Source organism: Crocuta crocuta, unplaced genomic scaffold, assembly GCF_008692635.1.
Source record: "Crocuta crocuta isolate KB4526 unplaced genomic scaffold, BGI_CrCroc_1.0 scaffold6, whole genome shotgun sequence".
In the NCBI taxonomy this organism is placed as follows: domain Eukaryota; kingdom Metazoa; phylum Chordata; class Mammalia; order Carnivora; family Hyaenidae; genus Crocuta; species Crocuta crocuta.
In genome coordinates, this window is record NW_027531917.1 from 5,124,495 (window position 1) to 5,146,812 (window position 22,318).

Sequence of the window (22,318 nt, forward strand, 5' to 3'; positions counted from 1 at the left end):
ACATTCCCCCTTTCTAACTACTTACTCCTCCAACCTATATTCCCCTTCCACTACACATGTTGACTTTTATCTCATCTTGCTAAATAGAACTACTCACATAGTAATATCCTTACCTTTCTACTACAAATCTATCAGCCTATCTGCAATTCTGCCTTCCCTCCATTCCAGTTCTAGGTCCCCTCCTCTCAAAAACTAACTTCCCTACTTATACTATGAATCCTAACCTTCTCCCTCTCAAGGCCTTTCCTATAATTATATTCTTTGTATAATCAGTTTTCCCCTTTCTACCAGATTGTTCTCATTAGTATATATACTCTAGCATCTTTTCTCTAAACACACACACACACACCTCAAACATCTCTTGATCCCATATTTTCCTCCAGCTACTGCCTTATTTCTAACTTCTTTTAGAGGAAAACTTCTTGAAAAAGTTTTAACAGATAGTGACTCCACCATCTTTCCTACAATTGTTTCTTAATCCACTTCAATCAGGCTTTGACTACACTACTTCATAGAGACTATCCTTATCAAGGTCACAAATAACTACCATGCTGCCAAATCTAGTGGCCATTTCTTAGTTCTCACCTTGGCTTCTTATAAGCATTTAATCCAGATAAGCAGTTGCATTTCTTTTTTCTCTAACTTACCTTGCCCTCCTTAGTGTCATGTTGGCTTCCAGTTCTCTGCCTAACTTCTCAACATTGGAATGCCCTAGACCCTCAATTGTGGCCTATTTCTCTAAAATCCTTTCTCCAGGTGATTTCAAAATTTTAAATACTACTTATATGCTGATGACTTCCAAATTTTTATGTCTAGTCTTGATTGGTGCTTGGAACTCTTATATGCAACTGTCTACTTTTTACCTCTGTTTGAATATCTTACGGGCATCTCAGGCATTATGTAGCTAAAACCAAATTCTTGATTTTTCCCTACAAACCTGGTAATCACCCACCACCACTGACTTAGTCTCTCATTCCCTGAANTCCTGTATTGGACTCCACACTGACAGCTTGGGATTCTCTCTCACACTCTCCATTTGCCCCCTTCCCACTCATTCTCTTTCTCTCTCTCTCAAAATACATACATAAACTTAAAAAAAATAAAGTTCAGTACTTTTGCATCAACACTGATAAGCTAAAGGTAGACTTTCAAATCTATTCTAAAATTCAAAAAAAGCAAATGTCAACCAACCAATTTTTGTTTTGACTTAAAAGCAAAGAAGCTATGTCTTTCAATGAAGATGTAAGCATATTTTTTACACACTTTATAGACATCCATTATTAATGTGAAATTCAAATCTAATTACTAGCCAGAAAAAAGAGGATTAAAGTTACATTTTGATGACCTGTATCTTCTGGATCCGTTGCCCTTTTTTCCCCAGAAGTGTCACATCCCCTTATAACATAAATAATTTATTTTTATCCTAAGAAATCTTTGAAATACCTGCCTAATATTTTGTTTTATACTGGAACAGTAAGAGTAAGAGGAGTATTTATGCCTCCACAACTCAGGATTTCTCCTCTCATTTATTTCCATCTAGTAATATGTTAGATCTAGGCATGAGTGATCATCTCTATCCCTTGTTAAATGTATCACATTTGAAAGAGTTTTATGTAACTATTATAGGTTCATACTTATTACATTTACTAAAACTAGTGAATTCGCTTGGGCAGAGAGAATTACTCCAGAGTTGTTTTGAAAAATGGCTAATGTTTTCTAAGCAGAGGCACCTTTGAGGTAGCAAGTCTACACTTAAACTGAAAAGTTTGCCATTGGACAATAACAATCTGTGACTCCTAAGGAGAGACTGTCTTCAGGGAATCCTGCAAGCATGCTCCCCTCTGCTAGAGGAAGCATGGAGTGTTCTATGAGAATTTGAGATCCAAAATATTTCTCTCCATAGGGACTGCAAATCCAATTCATACTGGACAAGCCTTTATTAATTTATTCAATGTATTTTTGTCCTATGGGAAGAGCTGACTCTTAATGACTTGGTAATCACAGTAAACATAGCAAATAGGCTCTAACCTCTGAGTTCTAAGCTTAAGAGTTACCTTGAAGTTAAGACAGTTTAGCCAATCTCATCTTTGCCATAAAATCTTAAATGTGTAGGAGACACCTCATAGATATTTGTTGGAATGAACTAAGTAAGTTGACACTGCCTTTACTGAACATTATGCAGACTGAAAGTTGTTGAAAATATGATCATAAGAACCAAAAGTTAGGTGACTTCAGTGCCCACTGTCCTAATGGAAGAATAACATCAATTTGACTCAGAGTGTACTCCCCTACCTTTTAGAGTCTTCATATAAAAAGCATCAAAATATTTTTGGATTAGACATGAAGTAATAGGAGTTTTGGAGAAGTTAAGGTGATAATATTAAAAGAAGTGATATATTTACTTTTAATCTATTTGTTATATAAGCACATGTACACCAACTGTGAATTGATAACAGCTTTTGATTCCTAAAATACAAATTTTTAAATTAATAATAAACTTCCTTATCTAAAGCTGTAGAAAAAGATCATCATCATCCATTTTGGAATTATTTTCCAAAGCATTTAATTTCTACTTAATAAAAAAGCCCGAGTTCATTCCCTCTCTATGAGCGCAAATGCTCCCATTTATGTGGTGAGATCCAAAATACTTCTGCAACATTCCCTTCTTCTCTTTAATTTCAGCCTCTCTGAGGACAGTGGTAAGATCTTTTTAGGTTTTCTGTGCTTTTTTTGTTGATAGGGACCAGGGATGGAGTGGTGGAAGCTGAGAAAGGAAAAGACGTGGGATGGAGGAATAGAGAGAACAGAGCAGGCTAAACAAGGAAGTTTTAGAAAATTTAATGAAGGAATAGAAAAAAGAAACCTAATATTGGTGAAGATTTTGGGAAAGAGATTTAACTAACTGACTTGTAAAGTAGAAATTTGATAGGGAAAGATATAAAAAATGGATTCTTAAGGAAATGTGGTTGAGATATATTCTTTACCATCTTTTCAGAAGAACTTTTGTAAAGACTTTGCTTTTCAAGGATTGAATTTGGATTTGTTTTCCCTTCACAGGCTGACATAGGCCTTAGAACTGTAGCTAGAAGGCTGTTTAATTCAGGTGATAGGTAGATAGATTTTAAAGAGTAATGCAGAGTGAAATAACAAATCTTTTTTATTATGGCATGCATAACTTTCTTATCAACAAGTAAGATAACTGAGTGCAAAAGTGCTATAATTCTTGATTCTTGTTAAGCCAGAAGCTTTGCAATTTTTGATTACTTTTTAAATGATTTACATACTTAACCTCTCTTCTTGATTGTGTATTGTTTTTACATCCCCCCCCCCCAAATATGCCTTATACTATGAGCTACTGAGTTGATTAAAAATTGGAAACTGACCACCCAGAAAATAAAATGTAAATGGTTTCTTCAACTCTGATTTTTAAACTCCCAAATGCTTCTCAGTAATGTGGATTAGGAAAGTTTAAATAAAGCAAGTACATGAATGTATATGCATATTGAAGTTATCAAAAATCATTACTGAAAGCTGTGATTTATGTAAATTACTAATTTTCTTTCTGTAATTAAATTCTACACTTATGCATATTAAACAGTTTTAATTACTAGATATATACACTAGTAAATCTCAAAATATTTCCTGTACAGTTTCCAAATGAATTTGGCAATTTCATTGTTAATATTCCTGGATATTATAATATCCTTGGGATCGTGGGGTCTGGACTGGTAGGCATTTAAGAAATAGATATCCTTACTTTTTTAATGATTCTGTTTACTCATGCACACCTTTTTCAATCATGTGTGCACACATTTCTGACCATGATGAGGTTCAAAATTACACATAAGATTATCATGCTTCCAGTTCTGAAGAATATAAATGTAATTTTAAAGAAATTTTAAAGAGCATTTGGGGTAAGACACAAAGTGAAAAGGCAGTTTTATAATACTAGAGGAAGATGTTAGGGAACAAACAAATATAAATCAGATATAGAAAAAAGATCGCTGTATTAAGAAACAAATTCTTAATAATGAACTTTAATCTTGCAAGTACTGAATGCCCATCTCAAAGAAGTTTAAATGCTTAAAGAATTTATTTTATCAAAGTATACAGATGTTGCTGACAGAGTCCTATGGAAGACCATAATTATTCTATTCCTTAGTTTTCTAAATACTTTTTTGTTGTATTATAAAAATAAATATATATGATTAATAAATTTAATCTGTTTTACATCTGTTCTTATTTAATATATATTTGAAGACAGTAAATACGGAAATTTTATATTTGCTCTAAATGTATCCAGATTTGCGTAAATGTATCAAGCAAACTGCAGATAGTGTATGAGTGATGCATGACCATGCAAGTGATGGCTAGAAAATGTTGCTATTTCTGACACACTTACTTAAAAAGTGATGAATTCTTCACTTTTTTCTTTTTTAATATACTTTAAGGAATACTTTAAAGACTCTTCCTTCTAGCTCTATACAATTTTTATTTGAAATGAGAAAAAATTAAGCTGCAGTAGGCAAAAATGGGAAGATAAAGCAGCAAAAGAATGTATGTGGAAGGGTCTAGTCTAATGGGACAATCAACAAATCTTAAAAGAAGAATAAAAGAAAGAGTGAGTCTCCTTTAATAGCAAGACAGCTGCTATTATCAAAAACTATACTTTAGGTAGGAATTGGAGAATGCAGGTTGGGCACCTTTATCTCTTAAAGAAAAACCGATTTATTAAATCAGCATCTTTAGATAACCTGCCCTTTATCCTCTCTCTTCACACATTCTCCACACCTGGGATNAAATTTATTCATAAAGCAGCACTATTTTGATAAATCGAGTCAGCTTAATTCACTGAAAAATATTTTTGCCTTTTTTTGCAGCCTCTGAGAAAATTACGACAATACACTATAGCTGTGTTCACATTTTTATGTTACTATGTTATGGACCCAGGTTGACACACAATTCATATATGCTCATGTGTTAGGTATGTTCATATCTTTGGAACATGCAGTGGTATACTTGTCTCTTGAAAGGTTTGGAAAACAGCTCAGCATGTTCATGTAACTTATTTTTCAGGAACAAAATATAAAAGTTCTTAAACTTGCAAAATGCACCAATATCAGACAGTCAGCCAAATGTATTTATTTTTGGGGCCACCATATAGCTATCATAAAATTCTGTTTAAATTAGATTAATTAATCTTTTTTTTACATTATATCTGAGGCTATAAGCTTGGATCTTTCATTCAAAGCAATTCCAGTGAAAATAAGTAATTTTCTCAATGCTTTGATAATTGCTTTTGCAAACTTGTGAAGGTGAACAACGGAATAGATATGGTTTTATTTCATGCTTCCTCTATGAAAGCTTTTAGAATGCTGGACTCACTCTTGATCTTTCTGGGGTGAGCTTCATAAGGTAGAAGAGAAATATAGTTAGTAAAAATTAGAGGGGAAAAGCCTCTAAACTACCACTTACTGTGAAATATGTAGGACACTACAAGGTTAATTTAAAAAAAAATAGACAAACTCAGCCTTAGAAGATTGAAAAGCAGAGTGTTCCTCCCTGATAACCCCCTTAGCACAATCACATCTGACAAGAATTCACCAAATGAAATAATTGGTGATTTCTGCAAATCAGTCTAACCACATCAGGCATCAACAGTTAAACTATTATAAAATAAAGTAACAATATGATCCATACAGTTGAATATAATTATCTAAAACATATTTATGTCAGTTTGGAAGCTACCTGATCACAAAACGTGAAAAAAAGGTCAACTATTTCTTTTTCATATACCATCAAACTCTACATCATTAAGGAAGCCACAGCTGGGCAAATTCCTTTAGGTTAAGTTTGTGAACCCTTCCCAAATACTGTTGTACAAAGTTACACATCCATGCTGAGTTATTTACCATTGTGTAGTAGTAATCTGCAGCGGGCCAGGGTTTCATTTGCAGGTAACTCAGAGAGGAGCTATGAGACATGATTTTAAAATCCAGGAAGCATAAACAAAAGGCATGTGCCCATAGTCTGAATAGGAGACTGCAGTTTGTGAAATGTTGTTCGATGAATCAGAAGAGAGGGTAGTAGAGAGGATATCTTTCACTTTAGAAATGCTGAGGCACAAAACACAAGTGCTTGTAGTACTTTCATACATGAAATCCTTTCTCTTGTATGTGCATCATGTGTAAACGCAAAGTTTGGATACTGCTGACTATTCGTCTCTGGTGTCCAATGAGTATGACTCCAATTCTTCTAATATCACTGTAAGAGACATAGATAGAGATAAGGGTAGGGGAGAGGAGAGAGAATATGAACATTTAGATCTGGTAAGTAAAAGCTAGAAAATGAAGATTTAGAGATAGTATATATGTATTATGTCAAATTTGCTTTATGAACTTAACAAAAATTGTATAACTGGTAAAATAAGAGTTTAAGCAAAGATATAAATGAACATCAAGAATTTGTTACATTTTTCTTTTCCTTATCTTCTCCTTGAAAATCTATCAAGTCAACCTCAAATTTAAGGGTACAAAGAAACATTTCAAATTCAGGTACCAATGTAATGTTCAGACATTTCATAGACCTAAAAGGTATACAATTTAGATAATGACACAACTTTTCAACAGTATTGGAAAATAATACATAGGATAGAAGGTATAATGTAGACTGTATTTAAGTCCTATGGTCATTCAATAATATGAATAAAATGCCATTGTATTATGTTGAACTATGTGAAATTGCCATTACTGTTTCAAAATTATGGCAATTTCATATAGTTCAACCAACCAGCTATCTTTTAAGCACATGTTGAACATTTTTACTGCATCCAGGCAAAGAATCATTTTTGAGACAGTGGAAAAATGTCCAACTTTTATAATATAGAGAAGGACCTCTGACATTACATGAAGATAATGTATTATTACAATTATTACATTTGAAGAACTGATTATACAAGATTAGTATATGTGAGTGATAAGTAACTTGCCTAGGTTCACTATGTTGACGTAAAGTCTAGGATGTGAATGAGAGTAATACGTATTTCAGAAAGCATTTACAAACTTTTAAAATACCTATTTGAATTAAACATATTCTTCCAATAGAAAATAGTTAAAAGTGTAGTGTCTAATTTCCACTGGAATAATAATCAGAAATGGTGAGGAAAGATATGGAAATGCTCTACTAGCCTTAGGAAATATAGTTGAATCATGGTGTTCTTGATAGAGTATTTGAGTTTGCAATCACCTGAGTGAAGTGTCTGAATACAATAATAAACCTAGGACTACTTACTCAATGCTCATTCTTGAAATCAGGTCAAAAGTTGTAAACCCTGCTGCCATGAAGTTATTCTTATATTGTCCCATCTTTATAGAATCCAGCCAGTCACCAACTGTGACAAACAAAGGATATTCAGGAACTTCACCAGGAGACTCTGGCATTCTTAAAAAAAAAAATCCATTTAAAAGTCAGATAACGCAAAAAAATAAATAATAAATAAAAAAACTTTTTTCCTTTCACAATATTTTTATGTCTAACATTCTCATACTCCATTTAAAAAAATCTCTAATTTTCCATCATATTCAAATTGCCACTTTTATCTGGTCACTTTCAATTGTCAGTTTGTCTTTTTCTGCTTTTTGCTACTATTGGGTTTTATAGATGATATGAGCAGACCCACATCTTGCCAAGTGCTATTTACTCTTTTCTCTTACATATATTTGTATTTTCAAGCATAAGGGTAGCCCAGTATTCATCCCCAAAGGACAGTAACTAGCCACAGGCTGTTCACTCTTACACTTTCTAACCTGCCACTGAGTCCATGCCCATTGGTCTTTTTTGCATTTGCTGTGATGGTCCCTTCTCCTTTTTACAGTGAATTCACTTATCACCCCTCCATTTATCTGTCTCAAATGTTCAACAATAATTTATTTTTATTAAAAACTAATTTCTCTTGTTACAGAGCTCAGTTACATGAATAAAATTTACATACACATCCAAGCATATGGTAAGATAGCCCAAAGCACAGATATTAATATGGCAGAAAACAAAGCAAACTCAATGCCAGGCTGGGTTAACAAGAAAAAGGAACCTAGCATTGATGGATCTTAAAGTGAGTGATATAGATATTTGTATTTTTGTTCCTAATATCTAATGCCTAATAACTGGCATTCCAGGTGGGGATATTTTTATAGTTTTAATATAAAAATAACATAAAGGTATTATTTTAGAAAGGCTAGTAGATGTGTATGTATTCAGATATAAATACATACATATTTGTGTATGTATATATATGTACATATATGTGTACATAAATAAACATAGTAGTTTTATATAAAGTAAAAATAGAATAAACATGGAAGTCACCTTAGAAATTATAGTAAAATAACTAAGAATTGTGTATTTAACTGACTCAGCCAATAAACTATATTATTCTCCTTACAGAAATACATGAAAACTGTTAAAAATATTTTATATAGTTTTACAAAATACCTGGCAGTAAAAGTGCTATTATAGTATAGTAATAAGTGTGATTTTTAGCCCTCTAGGGTAATAAATATATCATTTAGAAATTATTAGGTCTAGAGTTTATATTAAATAGTAAAGCAGTAACCTTTTTTATGTTTGGTATTTGAGTCAAATCAGTATTTTCTAAGTAATGAAAAGTATTCCCATTAGAGGTGAACCATTGAATTATTTTTATTAGAATACTGAAGGATAATCCAACTTTCATTTACTTCACTTTTAAGTTTTTATAAAATTAAAGAATGATGGAATCCATAGAGACTTAACTAGATCCATAGTTTTTAACACTCATACTTGGAATACTTCATCATAACAGTTTTTACCATTCATATTTGAACTATTTCAGCTTTAACTAGAAATTGATAGTATATGAACAGTTATAATGAAACCACATGAAATAAGAATTCCTCCACTGTGAAGCAGAATGGAGTATACATGCTATATGATTCTGGTATGGTTCTGTTAAAAATATATGAGAATGGGAGTTACGTTGTAATATTTGTACATAAGGTAAAAAATAAAAATATCTAATAAATGAAATTACCCATAAAATTCTTTAATTTACCCTTAAATTACCAGGCCTTGGGTCTTTAGGTACACAAAAATCAGAGACATTCTGCATGGCTATGCAAGTTGCCTACTGAGCAACTCATGGAGACTCCAAAAGGGGCCCTTGTTAGTTTTCACGACAGAGTCTCTACTAAAGGCCTCAGGTTCAATTCCTTGGTTTTTCTTTGATTGCTACACTGACTTCCCTTTTCCTAAGCTGGGGTCTAGTTGAAGGTGGGGATAAAGGTGAAGAGAGATAATGAGGAAAAAGAGGGCTTTTGCTTTTAATATATATTTGGAATTTACATAAGCTATATGCACGTATCTGGTAACTACAAAGTGGTCCATATTGAGTCTGGTTACCTTAACAGTGACCTGTACCCTTTTTACTAGTACTCAATCCTGTTGCTGTTTTTCCAACTTGGGAGGCTTTTAAAAGCTACATGTTCTTCTTTTATACAATAAATTGCAATGATATTTTGATTGTAGGCTGATTCATTCAAATTAGTATCAGAACGATTCATGATTTGACCCTAACGAAGGTTAGTTGTGTCCAAAGGTTGAAAACCTATCATAGCATCTACAATAAATACTTTTAATTATTGCTATATTTTTTGTTTCCTAAAGGTATTAATATCAATGAGTACTATAAAATAAGCAAAAATTCATATAAAATACAAAATAATAAAGATATCCATTGCAAACAAAGTTAAACAGAATTTTTAACTATAGCATTTCTCCAAGTCTTCACTATTTTAATGTGCAATATGAACAAATAAGAGTATTAGGAATAGCTTCTGAATTATTTTCCTAAATTGTCTCACCAGTTTCTATAAAACATAGTGTAAGAAATACTGCTGTACTTAATAAAGACTCTCGAGAAAGTTGGGATAGAAGGAACCTACTTAAACATCATCAAAGCCATCTATGAGAAGCCTTCAGCTAACATCATCCTCAACGGGGAAAAACTGAGAGCTTTCCCCCTGAGAACAGGAACACGACAGGGATGTCCACTCTCACCACTGTTGTTTAACATAGTGCTGGAAGTNGAAATACTGCTGTAGTAAGTTCACTAAGTTTAAATATCAAAATCACCAGGGTACCATTATTGCTTATATATAAATGAGCCACACATGCTAGAAAACTGAATGTCCTGTTTTAAAACAATGTGGCTCCCGTACCTTTTAGTCACTTATCAAAGAAGTTTGTTGAGACTGAACAAAATTAAAAGAACATATTTAAGTGACATTCCCTTCATACTCCTATCCCATTCTTGATTCAGAAAGTTAGATGACTTCCACTTCAATCTCCTGAGATAACTCTGGAATAACTCTCAAGATTTCACAATTTCATGTAATTGGTGAGTGAAAATGTAATTTGCTAATTTTATGTCCTTAGTATAGAAAGGTCGGGGAAGGACATTCTGTATACTAAAAGACTTAAATGGCCTATTTCTCTGTTGAAAAGCATTTACTATTTGCTCCCAGAATGTCTCAATATCATAATTCCCTTTCTTTCTACACATCTTTAGTAACCTAGTTACTCTTTGGCCTTTCTATGACTGCATTGGCAGTTGATTTAGTAAGGTCAGGGTCCCCTCATTGTTCATAGCCACTGTGCAATAACTTTTCTTTCACCTTATCTTATAATGAAGTTGAAAAATGCTGCTATTTTCTGCCTTTGAGGGCTGGGTACCATCACCCTCACATGAATTCTCTGGAATATTACCTAATAAACAATAAATGCTCTTTCTTATCAACCATGTACAATGATAAATTCAGTCTGCTATTTGCTGAGCACATAGAAATTTCTGCTATTTGGTGATTAGTGGGAACTGCCCACCTGAGAAATGTCTTTACAGCAAAATCTGCAGCTCACATTGAAAAAAAAAGTACATATTGTAGAACAGAAGGTCAAGGGTCTACAACTTTCCTCAGAAAAATGAGGAAGGGGTAAAGTTAGGAAATTCTAAATGTATAAATAATGGTCAATTTATTTTAGAGACAGGACTGGAATATAGGTAGAATAGGTAATGATACAGCATAAAGTTCAATAAATATATACTTGTAATACATCTAAATGTATACAATTAAGTAACCCTGAGAGGGCCAATAATTCTTTAATGAACCCTTTGAGTTCACAAAAGTACTAGTCTTTTAATTTAGAAAGTTCTCATATATCTAATCAGTAGGTATCAAAACTGCCAGTAAAAAGCAAGATTTTTATGCTCAAAAGTTTTCCACATTTTATATTTATGATTCAAATATAACAATAATATATTTATTGAAAATAATTCAAGAAAGGTTTTACTTTGAGAAATACTATTGCAAGGTAAGATCTTGTTTTAACATGAAGCCATCACATGCTTAACAGCTTTTCTCTTGCCTTTTTACCCCAGCTCTTACATCTTCCCCCAATTCTTACATTTTTATATGGTTAGCAGAACTGTACAGATAGGGTCCATTCTATTTTATATTGCTTTTATTTCACTTCTTAATATTTTACATGTTTTAATAGTATTCAAACATTAAATGAGTATATAATATTCTATATGTTGATGCTTAATAATTTGATTCCCTGAAGTTAGACTCCTAGATGGCTCGCAAGATTCTTTTATTACAGATGACTATGCAGTGTTAAAACATGTATCTTTTTGCTTTAGTTGAATTACTTCCTTGGGAAAAATCCGTAAGACAGAAGAATTTTTTTTAAATAGTTAAGTTAAAATTCCCTGATGGCTGGGACCATTATCTCAGATATCTTTTTATTTTCTGTAGACCTCATCACAATGCTGAAAGTGTTTTAGGAATTTATTAAATAAGTGACGATTTAGACTCGAATATTCTCTATAGAAAAGTTTGGTCCATTACATAATGACTGACTCATGATGAATGATCTTTTTTCATTTAGTTCCCTTAAATTGAAAAGTAAATGCCTATTGATATAATGGTCAATCTATTAAAGAAAACATTGTTTATTTAACTTGTTCCTTGTATTGTAAAAATTTTTGCTTCTCTCTGCCTTTATAGGTTTCAGAGTGGAGGGAGAGGCAGCTATTGGTGGAGTGAGGTAGCACATAACTGCTGGATTCAACTTACTCAATATCACAGCTTTTATATGAGTTTATGATCTCATAACCCAGGGATTACACTTCACACTATTTAGTCAATCTATAAAATAATCTTCTAATACATGCCAGGAGCCGAACCGGCCTCTCTGGATGGCAGTCACAGCAAGGATATGGTAGCATTTGCACAGCTCCTGCCATGAGAAATGAAAACTGGTGTCTCCTTCTGCTACTACTGGCTCATGTTGGAAATGAGGCTGCTGGTATTGACCAGGTCTCACAATATTCCAGATCAGACCGATATTCCCCACACAGATTGCTCATAAGGAAAGGCGTGTCCCTGCCTTTTCCAAAGAGATTTCAGATGAAAACATTGTGGATAAAAGGCTCTTCCTATGGGCCTTGCAGATCCAAGACTTAACATAATAAAAGGGGCTTGAGTCTGGCCCTGAGACAAAGAGCCTAATTTAGAGTTAAGGGCAAATATCCACCCCCACCCATTTGTTTCTGCTTGGAGCATTTTCTGGCCTTGAATATGCTGATTACTCCCTGTGAAGGAACCTATTGAGGAACTTCTTTTGTGATTATGAGAGCAAAGGTGTTCCCTGAAAGACCTGTTTTTCTTGATACTTCCACCTTAAACAAACAAGCTGTTGACCCCTGCCCACAGAGAACTTCACTCTTTTTATGCTGAAAACTTTTTCTGGTATGTTAAAGATGCCTTCCTTCCCCATAGGATAAGCATCTAAATCCCCTACCTTAATCACTTTTGTAAAAGTTATGCATGAGTCTTCTACAAATCTATGTTCCAAGAAATTCTTACATATCAAAAAAGTCTGTAATCAGAAACCATTGTCTAAGGCAAATGCCACTTCTGTTCCCTCCCCCAAACACTTAATGATAAAATAAAGTTGAGCTCCAGTCAGAGGAGAGATGCCTGCCTGGCATCAGAAAGATCTGGTGATCAGAAAGAATCTCGGGGCTCTCTCTCTCTCTCTCTCTCCCGCCGACACCGTCCATCCTTCAGGGACCCCTGGACCTCCTGGAGCCGGCCCCTGACAAATACATACATTATCTACCTAAACTCTGAAGAAAGAATTTATTTAATCAGATGAAAAAGAGGGGTGCCTGGGTGGCTCAGTCGGTTAAACATCTGACTTTGGCTCAGGTCATGATCTCATGGTTCGTGGGTTCAAGCCCCGCCCTGGGCTCTGGGCTGACAGCTTGGACCCTGGAGTCTGCATCAGATTCTGTGTCTCCTTCTCTCTCTGCCCCTCCCCTGCTTCTGTTCTCTCTCTGTCTCTCAAAGGTAAATAAGTATAAAAATATTTTTAAAAAAGCAAAAACTTTGTTCTCTCTACAATTAGCTCTAATAGTAATCTTGAACACAAGTTAAATTAATAAAAGAACTTTGATATTCTTTAAAAAATTTTAAAGTATGATTTTATTCAAAATGCTATTAAATCTCAAATGCATAGAGCCATGTAATATATTTTGTGTCTATTTCATGCTTGGGTGATATCTCATGGTTCCAAACAATCTGACTCTACAGTGTTCTATTGTTGGGAAGATGAATTACTTTTCATCAGCCTTTTATTTTCAGTAAGTCTTCAGGTATTTTTAAACTGATATGATTATTTAATTCTCATAAGGATGATAACTTGTGGAAAGTAAGAAGGAATGAAAATTTCAATATTGTAGATGTGTTTAACATTAGGAGGAATAGACAGAGTAGGAATAATACTGCTTTAAAGATCTCCCATAATTCTAAACACCCAGTACATCATCCCTATAGCCAGAGTGATAGATTAGGGAACCTCAAGGAAAGCCCATTTTTGTAAGAAAATAATATAGGGTCAGAAATGGATTTCTTATCACATGCTAAGTACAGTTCATTGGCAGTGGTTGTCAAAATATGGTCTTAAAAAGGATACTTTGGCAGCATTTGGGCTCGGTGGGAAAGAATGTTGTGATGATTAGTAATGTCTACCATAACAAGGAAAAGAAGGAAAGCATATATTTGCCAACACTGGAAAAATTCAATCTACAAAATGCCTGAGGATATCATTCCTGAACTATGTTGCTGCCCTATCTTCCTCATTTCTATTTTGTTGTAGTTACTAGTCTTTTCTTTCTTCAAGTAACGTTCTTAAAGTGGCTGAACATTGTAGGAGGATATTGAGGGGATATATGGACTATATGTTTACTAATTATTACCATGAATGAAGACATATACTCTACATCCTTGTATTCGCTTTGTAGAACATAAAATAACAGGCTATGCCCCACTGCAAATTATTTTTGGGCTTTTAATATACTCCATCTAGGAAGTCTGATTAGTTCAGGGAAAACCTACCTGGAAATGTAAAAAAAAAAAAATACCCTATTTTCCTATATTCATATTTCTGAAATAGTGCCATATTGGGAAAAATCTTGACATTTTGCATGCTGTGTGGTGGAAAGAACAAGGGCTTTGTGTTTGGTGGGCCTTGTTAAAATGCCCAGTCCACTAATTGCTTGCCGTACTCTTTGAGTCTTCGTTTTCTTATGTGAGGTATGGGGATAATAATAGTGAGGAGTAAATGAACTAATAGATAAAAGTACCTAATACAATAACTGGCACACACCAGGCTTTCAACAAATGGTGGTAATAGTTATTATTGATGATATATGTTGGGATTTTTATCACCATTAGTATTGGTATTAATATCAGTATTATCAGTATGCCAAGAGTTCATGTGAATTAAATTTAGATTTTCTAACAAGGTAGAAGCTTCACATTTCCTGATTAACATTTAATATTCTGTCTTCCCTCCCCAAAGCTTTACCAATCAATCCCTTACAATACTGGTTTTGGCCAGCCAGTCATTTGAGACATGGAAAATACCATTAAGAGTTCTAGTTATAAAAAATTAAACAAAATAAGTTTGTCCATCACTTGGTATATAAAGATAAATGATTTTAGCATATGCTGATTATGTATAGCCTAGATGGCATTGAGCAAGATCTTTTCAAAGTGAATGGAAAATTTTATATCAAATTGTTGAAAGTTATTGCCCTCAGAAGACAACATTCCACATTCTTTATGAACGGGACAGAAGACGTGGTACCATTTAATCTTGTAATGTTTACTTGTGGTTCTCTAAGCAGAGGTTCTTAATTTTGATACTGATTTGAACCTTTTCCTACCTTCATTATTCACATATCATGAAGCCAAGTAGATAGCCAAGTGCTTGAAAGTTCAACAATAGGAAGGAAAGTGGTGGTTCCAGTTTCTAACAGCTAAAATATTCTAAAATCCCTAACTATAGCCTAGTGGGTAGTGAGAATATTCCTAAGTGTCTTGAACTTGGCAGAACATGGTTTCTGAGGCAGGTGACTATCACGGATTGGCCCATTGGATCAACAATTGCCCATGACTGAATGCCACCTTTTTATCTGATGTTGTCAAAAGAACCCATCATCTGTAAAATTTTTTGTCAGTGCTGGGGATCTAAAGCAGGGACTGGAGAAAAGTGTTATTCTCTCATCATATGGCAGCACTGTCCAAAAAGGCACTGGGCAGTTGACTTCAACCTAGGTTACTCAGCCTGTGGCAGTGAATGGAGGAATCAGAGGTGAGAGTTGAAGAGTTTGGAGAATGAATGGTAGAATAATGTGGGTGAGGTGGGGGAAGCCTGGGATGGGTGAAGGGATACCCATATAGTCATCAGTCCACTTTATACTATTAAACCACAGGACCTCAGATGTAACCCTGGACTCCAGGGAGTATGGGTTCGGAGTATGCTTGACGTGGATTCAGAGTAGCTACAGCATTTACTGTGAGGGTTAGGGGAAAGGGAGCAAGAGGGGTTTCAAAGGTCATAGCCAGGCACTGCTCCTGATGCCATTCTCCACATAGCTTTGGCCTCAAACTGGACCTTTTCTCTCAAGGGCTGTGCACCATGTGACAGCTACTAAAACTTCTTCAAAAGGAGGTTATAAGGCAACATTGTAGAATGAATAAAAGTGAAGGTAGTATGAAGTTCACATTTATAAAAGGATGACTGCCTATATTATAAGGTACGTTTACAAATTATTTTTTTAAATCGATTGTATTTAAAGTTATACTTCTTTTTTTTTTTCTTCCTATAGCCGGAATATAGAATGCTTACTTTATTTTTTTCCCTTTCTTTTTTTTTTTTTTTACAAATAGTTTATTGTCAAATTNGTTATACTTCTATAATATTGCTATGTTCACTTATATATCCACATATTTGAGGAAGAGAGAAAGTAAGAATGTTCAGAATTGTAGAGCTCTGAATATCCCTATGAGAGTGTGCCAGGCATGAGAATATCAGCATTATTTAGAAGAGCTGCTCCAATGAAACCTTTCTCTGACCAACATTTTTTCTATTGGGTGCTCTGTCTTTTGAGAGGAAAAAAACAGATAGAAGATTTACAAAATTTCTGATATGCTGGTATAAAATTATTGAGCTGTGGGTTTCACAGCTTTCCTCATCCCCCTTTGTTGCCTTTAATTTCTTCCCCTCTTACTATTCTGTCAAAAGAAAGGTGAATAAATAAAATCTTCTCAGGTGAATTCTTGAGAAAAAAAGCAATTAGAGTGGAATAAAAACCATAGGGACCCTAGTGGATGTGAGAGTTATGTCAGTATAAAAGTGTGGGAGAAACCTGGGAGTCTGGGAATACTTGAGTGTTTAATAGAGTACAGAAGGGTTTAGTCAGAGTTGCTGTGGATTAGACACTTAAACTCCTTTACTTGTTTGAGAGATAAATGGGAGGAAAGATGAAATTCTACTCTCTGTCATGTTTCTTTAAACCAACATCACTCGGAGACAGATGACAGGGCTTTGGGACTCAGGGGATGAATGGGGCAGTTCATAAAACAAACCACGTGTTCTTCAGCTAACATTGCTATCTTTCATACCACTTCTCTTCTCCTTAAACAGTCTCAGCTCTCTGAGATCAAGGACAGGGTGGATGGGTGGCATTGGAGGTGAAGGGGTAGAAAAGGGTAACCTGCTTGGGCTGCTGTGAAAATAAGAAAGGTGATAATGGTTTAGGGCATATTACCCTTAGAACCCTGGTTCCTTTTGTTTTTCAAACAGAAGTGTGTGTGTGTGTGTGTGTGTGTGTGTGTGTGTGTATAAGGCTCCAGGCTCCCAGTTGTCAGCAAAGGGCCGGAGGCGGGTCTCAAACTCACTAACTGTGAAATCATGACCTGAGTCGAAGTTGGATGTTTAACCAACCGAGCCAGCCAGGCACCCCTCAAACAAAAGTACATTAAAAGCAGTAAACACTAGCACATCTATCTTTGTCAGAGACAAGGATAGCAAATCAGTCACAAAAAACTTCATTTGGTCACCTAGAGATTAGACTTTGAAATTGAATGAAACCCCCAACTTTATATAAAGTACGCAACCCTTGCCGATGTGTGGTAGCAGATGGGCATTGGCTGGCCTGTCCACAGGATACTGCACATCCTGTTAAACCATAAATTTCTGGCCCTAAGACACAAGGCCTTATGTTGACTTTACCTCAGGAGCATTTTGACATTTTGGCATTTTCTCATTTTAGAGTCTTCATCATTATTTTCTAAATATGGTAAACATTCATAAGATTGAAAAAGCAGGGAAGAAATGGTTTTATCTACTTTTCTTCAAAAAGAAGGTTCTTACCTGTCTGCTTCCACAGCCATAGAACAGTTAGAGAGCTCTGTTGATGGGCACTGGCTGTGGGGTCCGTTAACCCTATACCACAATGAGAGGCCCAGATTAAATGAGTTCAGTTTAGAGATAACCAAAGTTCTTTCCCATTAGTGCACGCTCACTGCATGATCTCTTTCTGTTAGCGCTTTCTCTTTAATGTCAATGCATGCCCATCGCTTCAATAAAACATATAAAAAACAAAAACCAAGAAACATTTTCTCTAACTACATCTCTTTCCCTTCACAGACAGGCTTCTTAGTGCTTTGTATTGCTCTTCTCTCTGACCTCATATTTACTCCTGCTCCATTGCAGCCTGTCTTACACAACTTTATTCCAATGCTCTTGCTAAGGCTGCACATAAATACCTGACTGCTCTGTTGCTAAATTCAATGGGCCCACGTCACTTTTTATCTTACTGAAGCTTTGTGAAGACTTGGGACATTACAGTCCTTGAAAACTCTCTCCCCCACCCCCCACCCCCCCCTTTTTTTTTTTAGCTTCTATGATACTGCTCTTTCCCTGCTTTCATTATTACCTGTCTGGTTCTTCTTTCTCAGTCTCCTCTGGGTACGTTCTTTCAGCTTATTTCTTAAATCTTGGTGTTTCACTCTCTCCCTGTGTTAATTTGCATATTTTATAGTCTGCATGGGTCATCTTAACTATTCATGAATCTTCATATAGTTTCTATGTTGATGATCTTCAAATCTTCGGCCCAGATCTGTCCACCTGAGTTTCAACCTACACATATAATTGCCTATTGGACATCTCCACCCACATGCCCCATAGGCACCTTCAATTCAGCTTTCTTGAAATGGTCTAATTTCTATTCTGAAACCTTATCCTTCTTCCTCTCTCTCTTAGTGGTAATACTATCAGCCAGCTTGTCTAAGAAAGTAACTTTGACAGAATCCTTGATTCTTTCTCTCCTCCTCCCTCCAAATTCAATCGGTGACCAAGACACATTTTTTTCCTTGCCTGATAATAAATCCATTCTCTTATCTCCTGACCCCAAACTTATTCCCATTTCACAAGTCAGGCCCTAATCTTTTCTAGCTTAAGTTTCTATAAACATCTGTCTCTGTTTCCAGTCTTGTTCCTTGTTTTGCACCCAGTTTAACCAACTCTAGGGTGATCTTGCAGAAATGTAAATGTGATCATGCCATTCTTTTGCTTAAAATTCTTCAGTGACTGCCATTTTATGATAAAATCCTCAGTTCTCCTCCTCCTCCGCTGCCCTTTACTGCTTCCTCTGTTGGACTACTTTAGGGAAGATGGGCTAGAGTAATAGTTTAATCTCTAGCTATTTCATGCTTGGCTTCACTTTACTGAGGCTGCCAATTAGTGATTTAGAAGCGAACTCTTGTGTGCTCTGCTGTGAACTGAGGCCTGCTTTAAGTAGTCCTTGAAGAGCCTTTGGCCTTATTATCACTAAAAACCTGCACTGACTTGAACCTGTGACCTAAAGTTGAACATCTGTATATCCTGTTGACTGTTCCCTGAATTAGGAAAGTGAGCTTTGGAAATACTTTTGATATTTCTAAGTCCAATCTGGCCTAAATAAAGACACATATTCTCAATTTGATAATATTTTTAATGTAATCTTTTCGAACATAGAGAGTAGTGTTTCTTTTTGTCTACACTCCCCCCTTCTTATAATTGCTTTTTAGAGAGAGTAGATCTTTTCAACTCTACTGACTTTTATAAAATGGTATATGAGCACCTTCACTTTCTTGTCTTGTCATCTGTCTTTTTCTGGTTTTAGGAATGGAAAGTAACAACATTTGGGTGTGATCCTATCAGCAGGAAACATCCTCACTCCTGGCTGATTCACAAATTGCCCCTGTCTTGCTTGCCATTTCAAATAGAGGACAGAACATAGAATGGACAAGAAAATTAAAGAGGCTGTGGATACACACCAATTCTACTTACAGAGGCAAGGAAGGATCAGTAAATAAAGAAAAGATATGCAAATATCAAAGATAACCACAGGTTAAAAAAATATATATGTATATAAAGAAAGTAATTCATTAAGATTAGGTATGGGGAGTACAAAAGGAGAACCTGTTTTCTTTAGAAAAAAATCCCTTTAACAATGTTAATAAATTGCTTTTTCAGCTGATAAATAAAATATGGTTTGTATAAAATGTTCTTAAAGGTCATCAACTAGACAGTTATCACAGTGAACTTTCTCCCCTCTACCTCTTAGTCTTGTCTATAGCCTGAAGGAAATGATTGTTGAGGGGGGAAAATCAACACGATGCATCTTACACAAGGATGTCCTCCACCAGGGTGTGAAGGGCACTGGGATTGCGGATCAGTTTGTCAAGGAAGCTGACGATGTCAGTAAATTTTGGTCTGTGGTTTCTCTCCTTCTGCCAGCAATGGAGCATCAGCTGGTGTAGAGATGCTGGACAGCCCATGGGAGCCGGAAGTCTATAACCTTCTTCAATGGACAGAATGACCTAAATGCAAACATACATAGGTTAGTCTCTTACATTTTGGAACAAATAACAGAATATATGCTAAATTATAATTCCTTTTTATACAGCAAGTAGAGGCCAAAATTTTGGTAAACATGAAAATTACTTGCGAGTACAAGCAGCCCAAACAAACAAAAAATACACAAGTTGCAAGTATCTACATTAATATCTGCTGAGAATTCTTTGAGGAAAATATGTTTTTAAACATCAGGGGCATTCAGAAGGGAGGTTAAGCTTCATCACAATTTTGAGAAATAGTTCATGTGTGATTTAGCTGGGATGTCTCAAAACCCAATTAGGACATCAGAAAGTCAGCATTAGATTGATGCATTTTGTGCAAACCACCTGTGGCAAATGTTTTAAGTAAAATTATACCTCTGCTAAAGCACTGAACTCCTGAGTCATTTTTTATCCTTTTATAATAATGTCTGTGTGTATTCTTTTGCTGGCTAGCATTCCTTCTTTTTCTTAATTGCCTATTTAATTTCTCTTTGCTTACTTCTGGCTGCTTACTTCTGGCTTTCCCTAGTCTGACACTGATGTGATTATGAAGTCCTTCAGAACTTGTAGGGCCATTCAATCCTTAAAATCCTATCAATGGCTATCTTCAGGCCACAGAGTGTTAGGGTCACTCAGCCTGAGTATCCTTGGGGGCAGCACTGTTCAGTTGAACTTTTTGTGATGACAGAGATCTGTCCAACATGACAGCAAGTAGTCACATGTACCTGTTGAGTACTTGAAATGTGGCTAATAATACTGAGGAACTGAATTGTGTGTTTTAGTTCATTTTAATTAATTAAAATTATTTAAGTAGCCACATGTGGCTAATGGCTACTTTACAGTGTGGCTCTAGTGAAAGGAATCTCTAGAAGAAGTCAAAATTAAGATTAACATGATGATAGAAAGTTTTTTTCCCTTAGGAAATCGCATTGAAGATAAAGCAGGATTGTCATCTACTTCAGATACAGCACACCTGAGAATTTCCTAATAATATCATATAATTGACTCTGAATTTATACAGCTTATTTTTTTTATGAAGTGTTCAAAGGATTCGTGTGACTCTTTATTCTCATATCATCTCTGGAAGAAAGACAAAGAAAAGGGTTCCTTCCCAATGTTTGAGGTGGGAAACTGAGGAACAGACTGATAGATAAAGACAGGCACAATTCAACCTCATCCCTCCTCTTCATCAACATAGAAATACAAAAATGCAAGTGCTAATACTTTTAACAAAAGACCTCTCTTTACTATAGCAATAGCTACATGATTTCTTGAATTTGTAAAAATATATCTTAATTTCTTTTTTGATGGACACTATTGGACAGGACTCTGAAATATACATAATTTATGCTAGAGGCAGTTTGTAAAAAAGGAGAAATAATATGCCTTTCAGAATTTCTTAGCTGCCACGCGTCAGCTTTTTTGTAATAGGGGATTTCTCATAACTCCATCAGTGTCTTTGTGACCAGAACATTTTAACCCATCAGAATAATAGTGTTTTTGTATTCATTTTATCCCACTATTGAACAGAACTTTTTTTTTTTAAACTGTTTTCTGATTATTTTTGCTACTGACTAGGCTTGGGTTTTAAGATATTTTGCAACACATTTTAGTATAAAATAGGATGTGTGTAAAAATGCTTGCACATATCAAAACTACTGTGGAGAGTTTTGAAAAGTAACTAAGAAAAATAGGATAGAAAAGGATATGAAAATGCTGATTTGAAGGGGCACATGCACCCCGATGTTTATAGCAGCACTATCAACAATAGCCAAATTATGGAAAGAGCCCAAATGTCCATCAATTGATGAATGGATTAAGAAGATGGGATATATTTACACACACACACACACACACACACACACACAATTGAATATTACTTGGTGATGAAAAAGAATGAAATCTTGCAACAATGTGGATGAAACTGAAAGGTATTATGCTAAGCAAAATAAGTCAGTCAGAGAAAGGCAGATATCATATGGCTTCAT

General features: G+C 35.0%; 1 protein-coding gene across 3 annotated transcripts in view; it reads right to left on the minus strand.

The window, feature by feature from the left end:
* Positions 1-6,149: 6,149 nt before the first annotated feature.
* Positions 6,150-22,318, minus strand: part of LOC144240513 (ephrin type-A receptor 6) — an 877,144-nt gene continuing 860,975 nt past the window's right edge. For 2 of the 3 annotated variants that reach the window (XM_077774886.1, XM_077774887.1), the window contains exons 17-19: positions 20,119-20,312; positions 7,291-7,440; positions 6,150-6,264 (exon numbers count right to left, since the gene is read on the minus strand). In XM_077774886.1, the coding sequence (XP_077631012.1) occupies positions 6,150-6,264; positions 7,291-7,440; positions 20,119-20,312 (459 nt within the window). Of the gene's footprint in view, positions 6,265-7,290; positions 7,441-17,820; positions 17,893-20,118; positions 20,313-22,318 lie in introns of all 3 variants that reach the window. The other variant, XM_077774885.1, reaches the window with a different exon arrangement.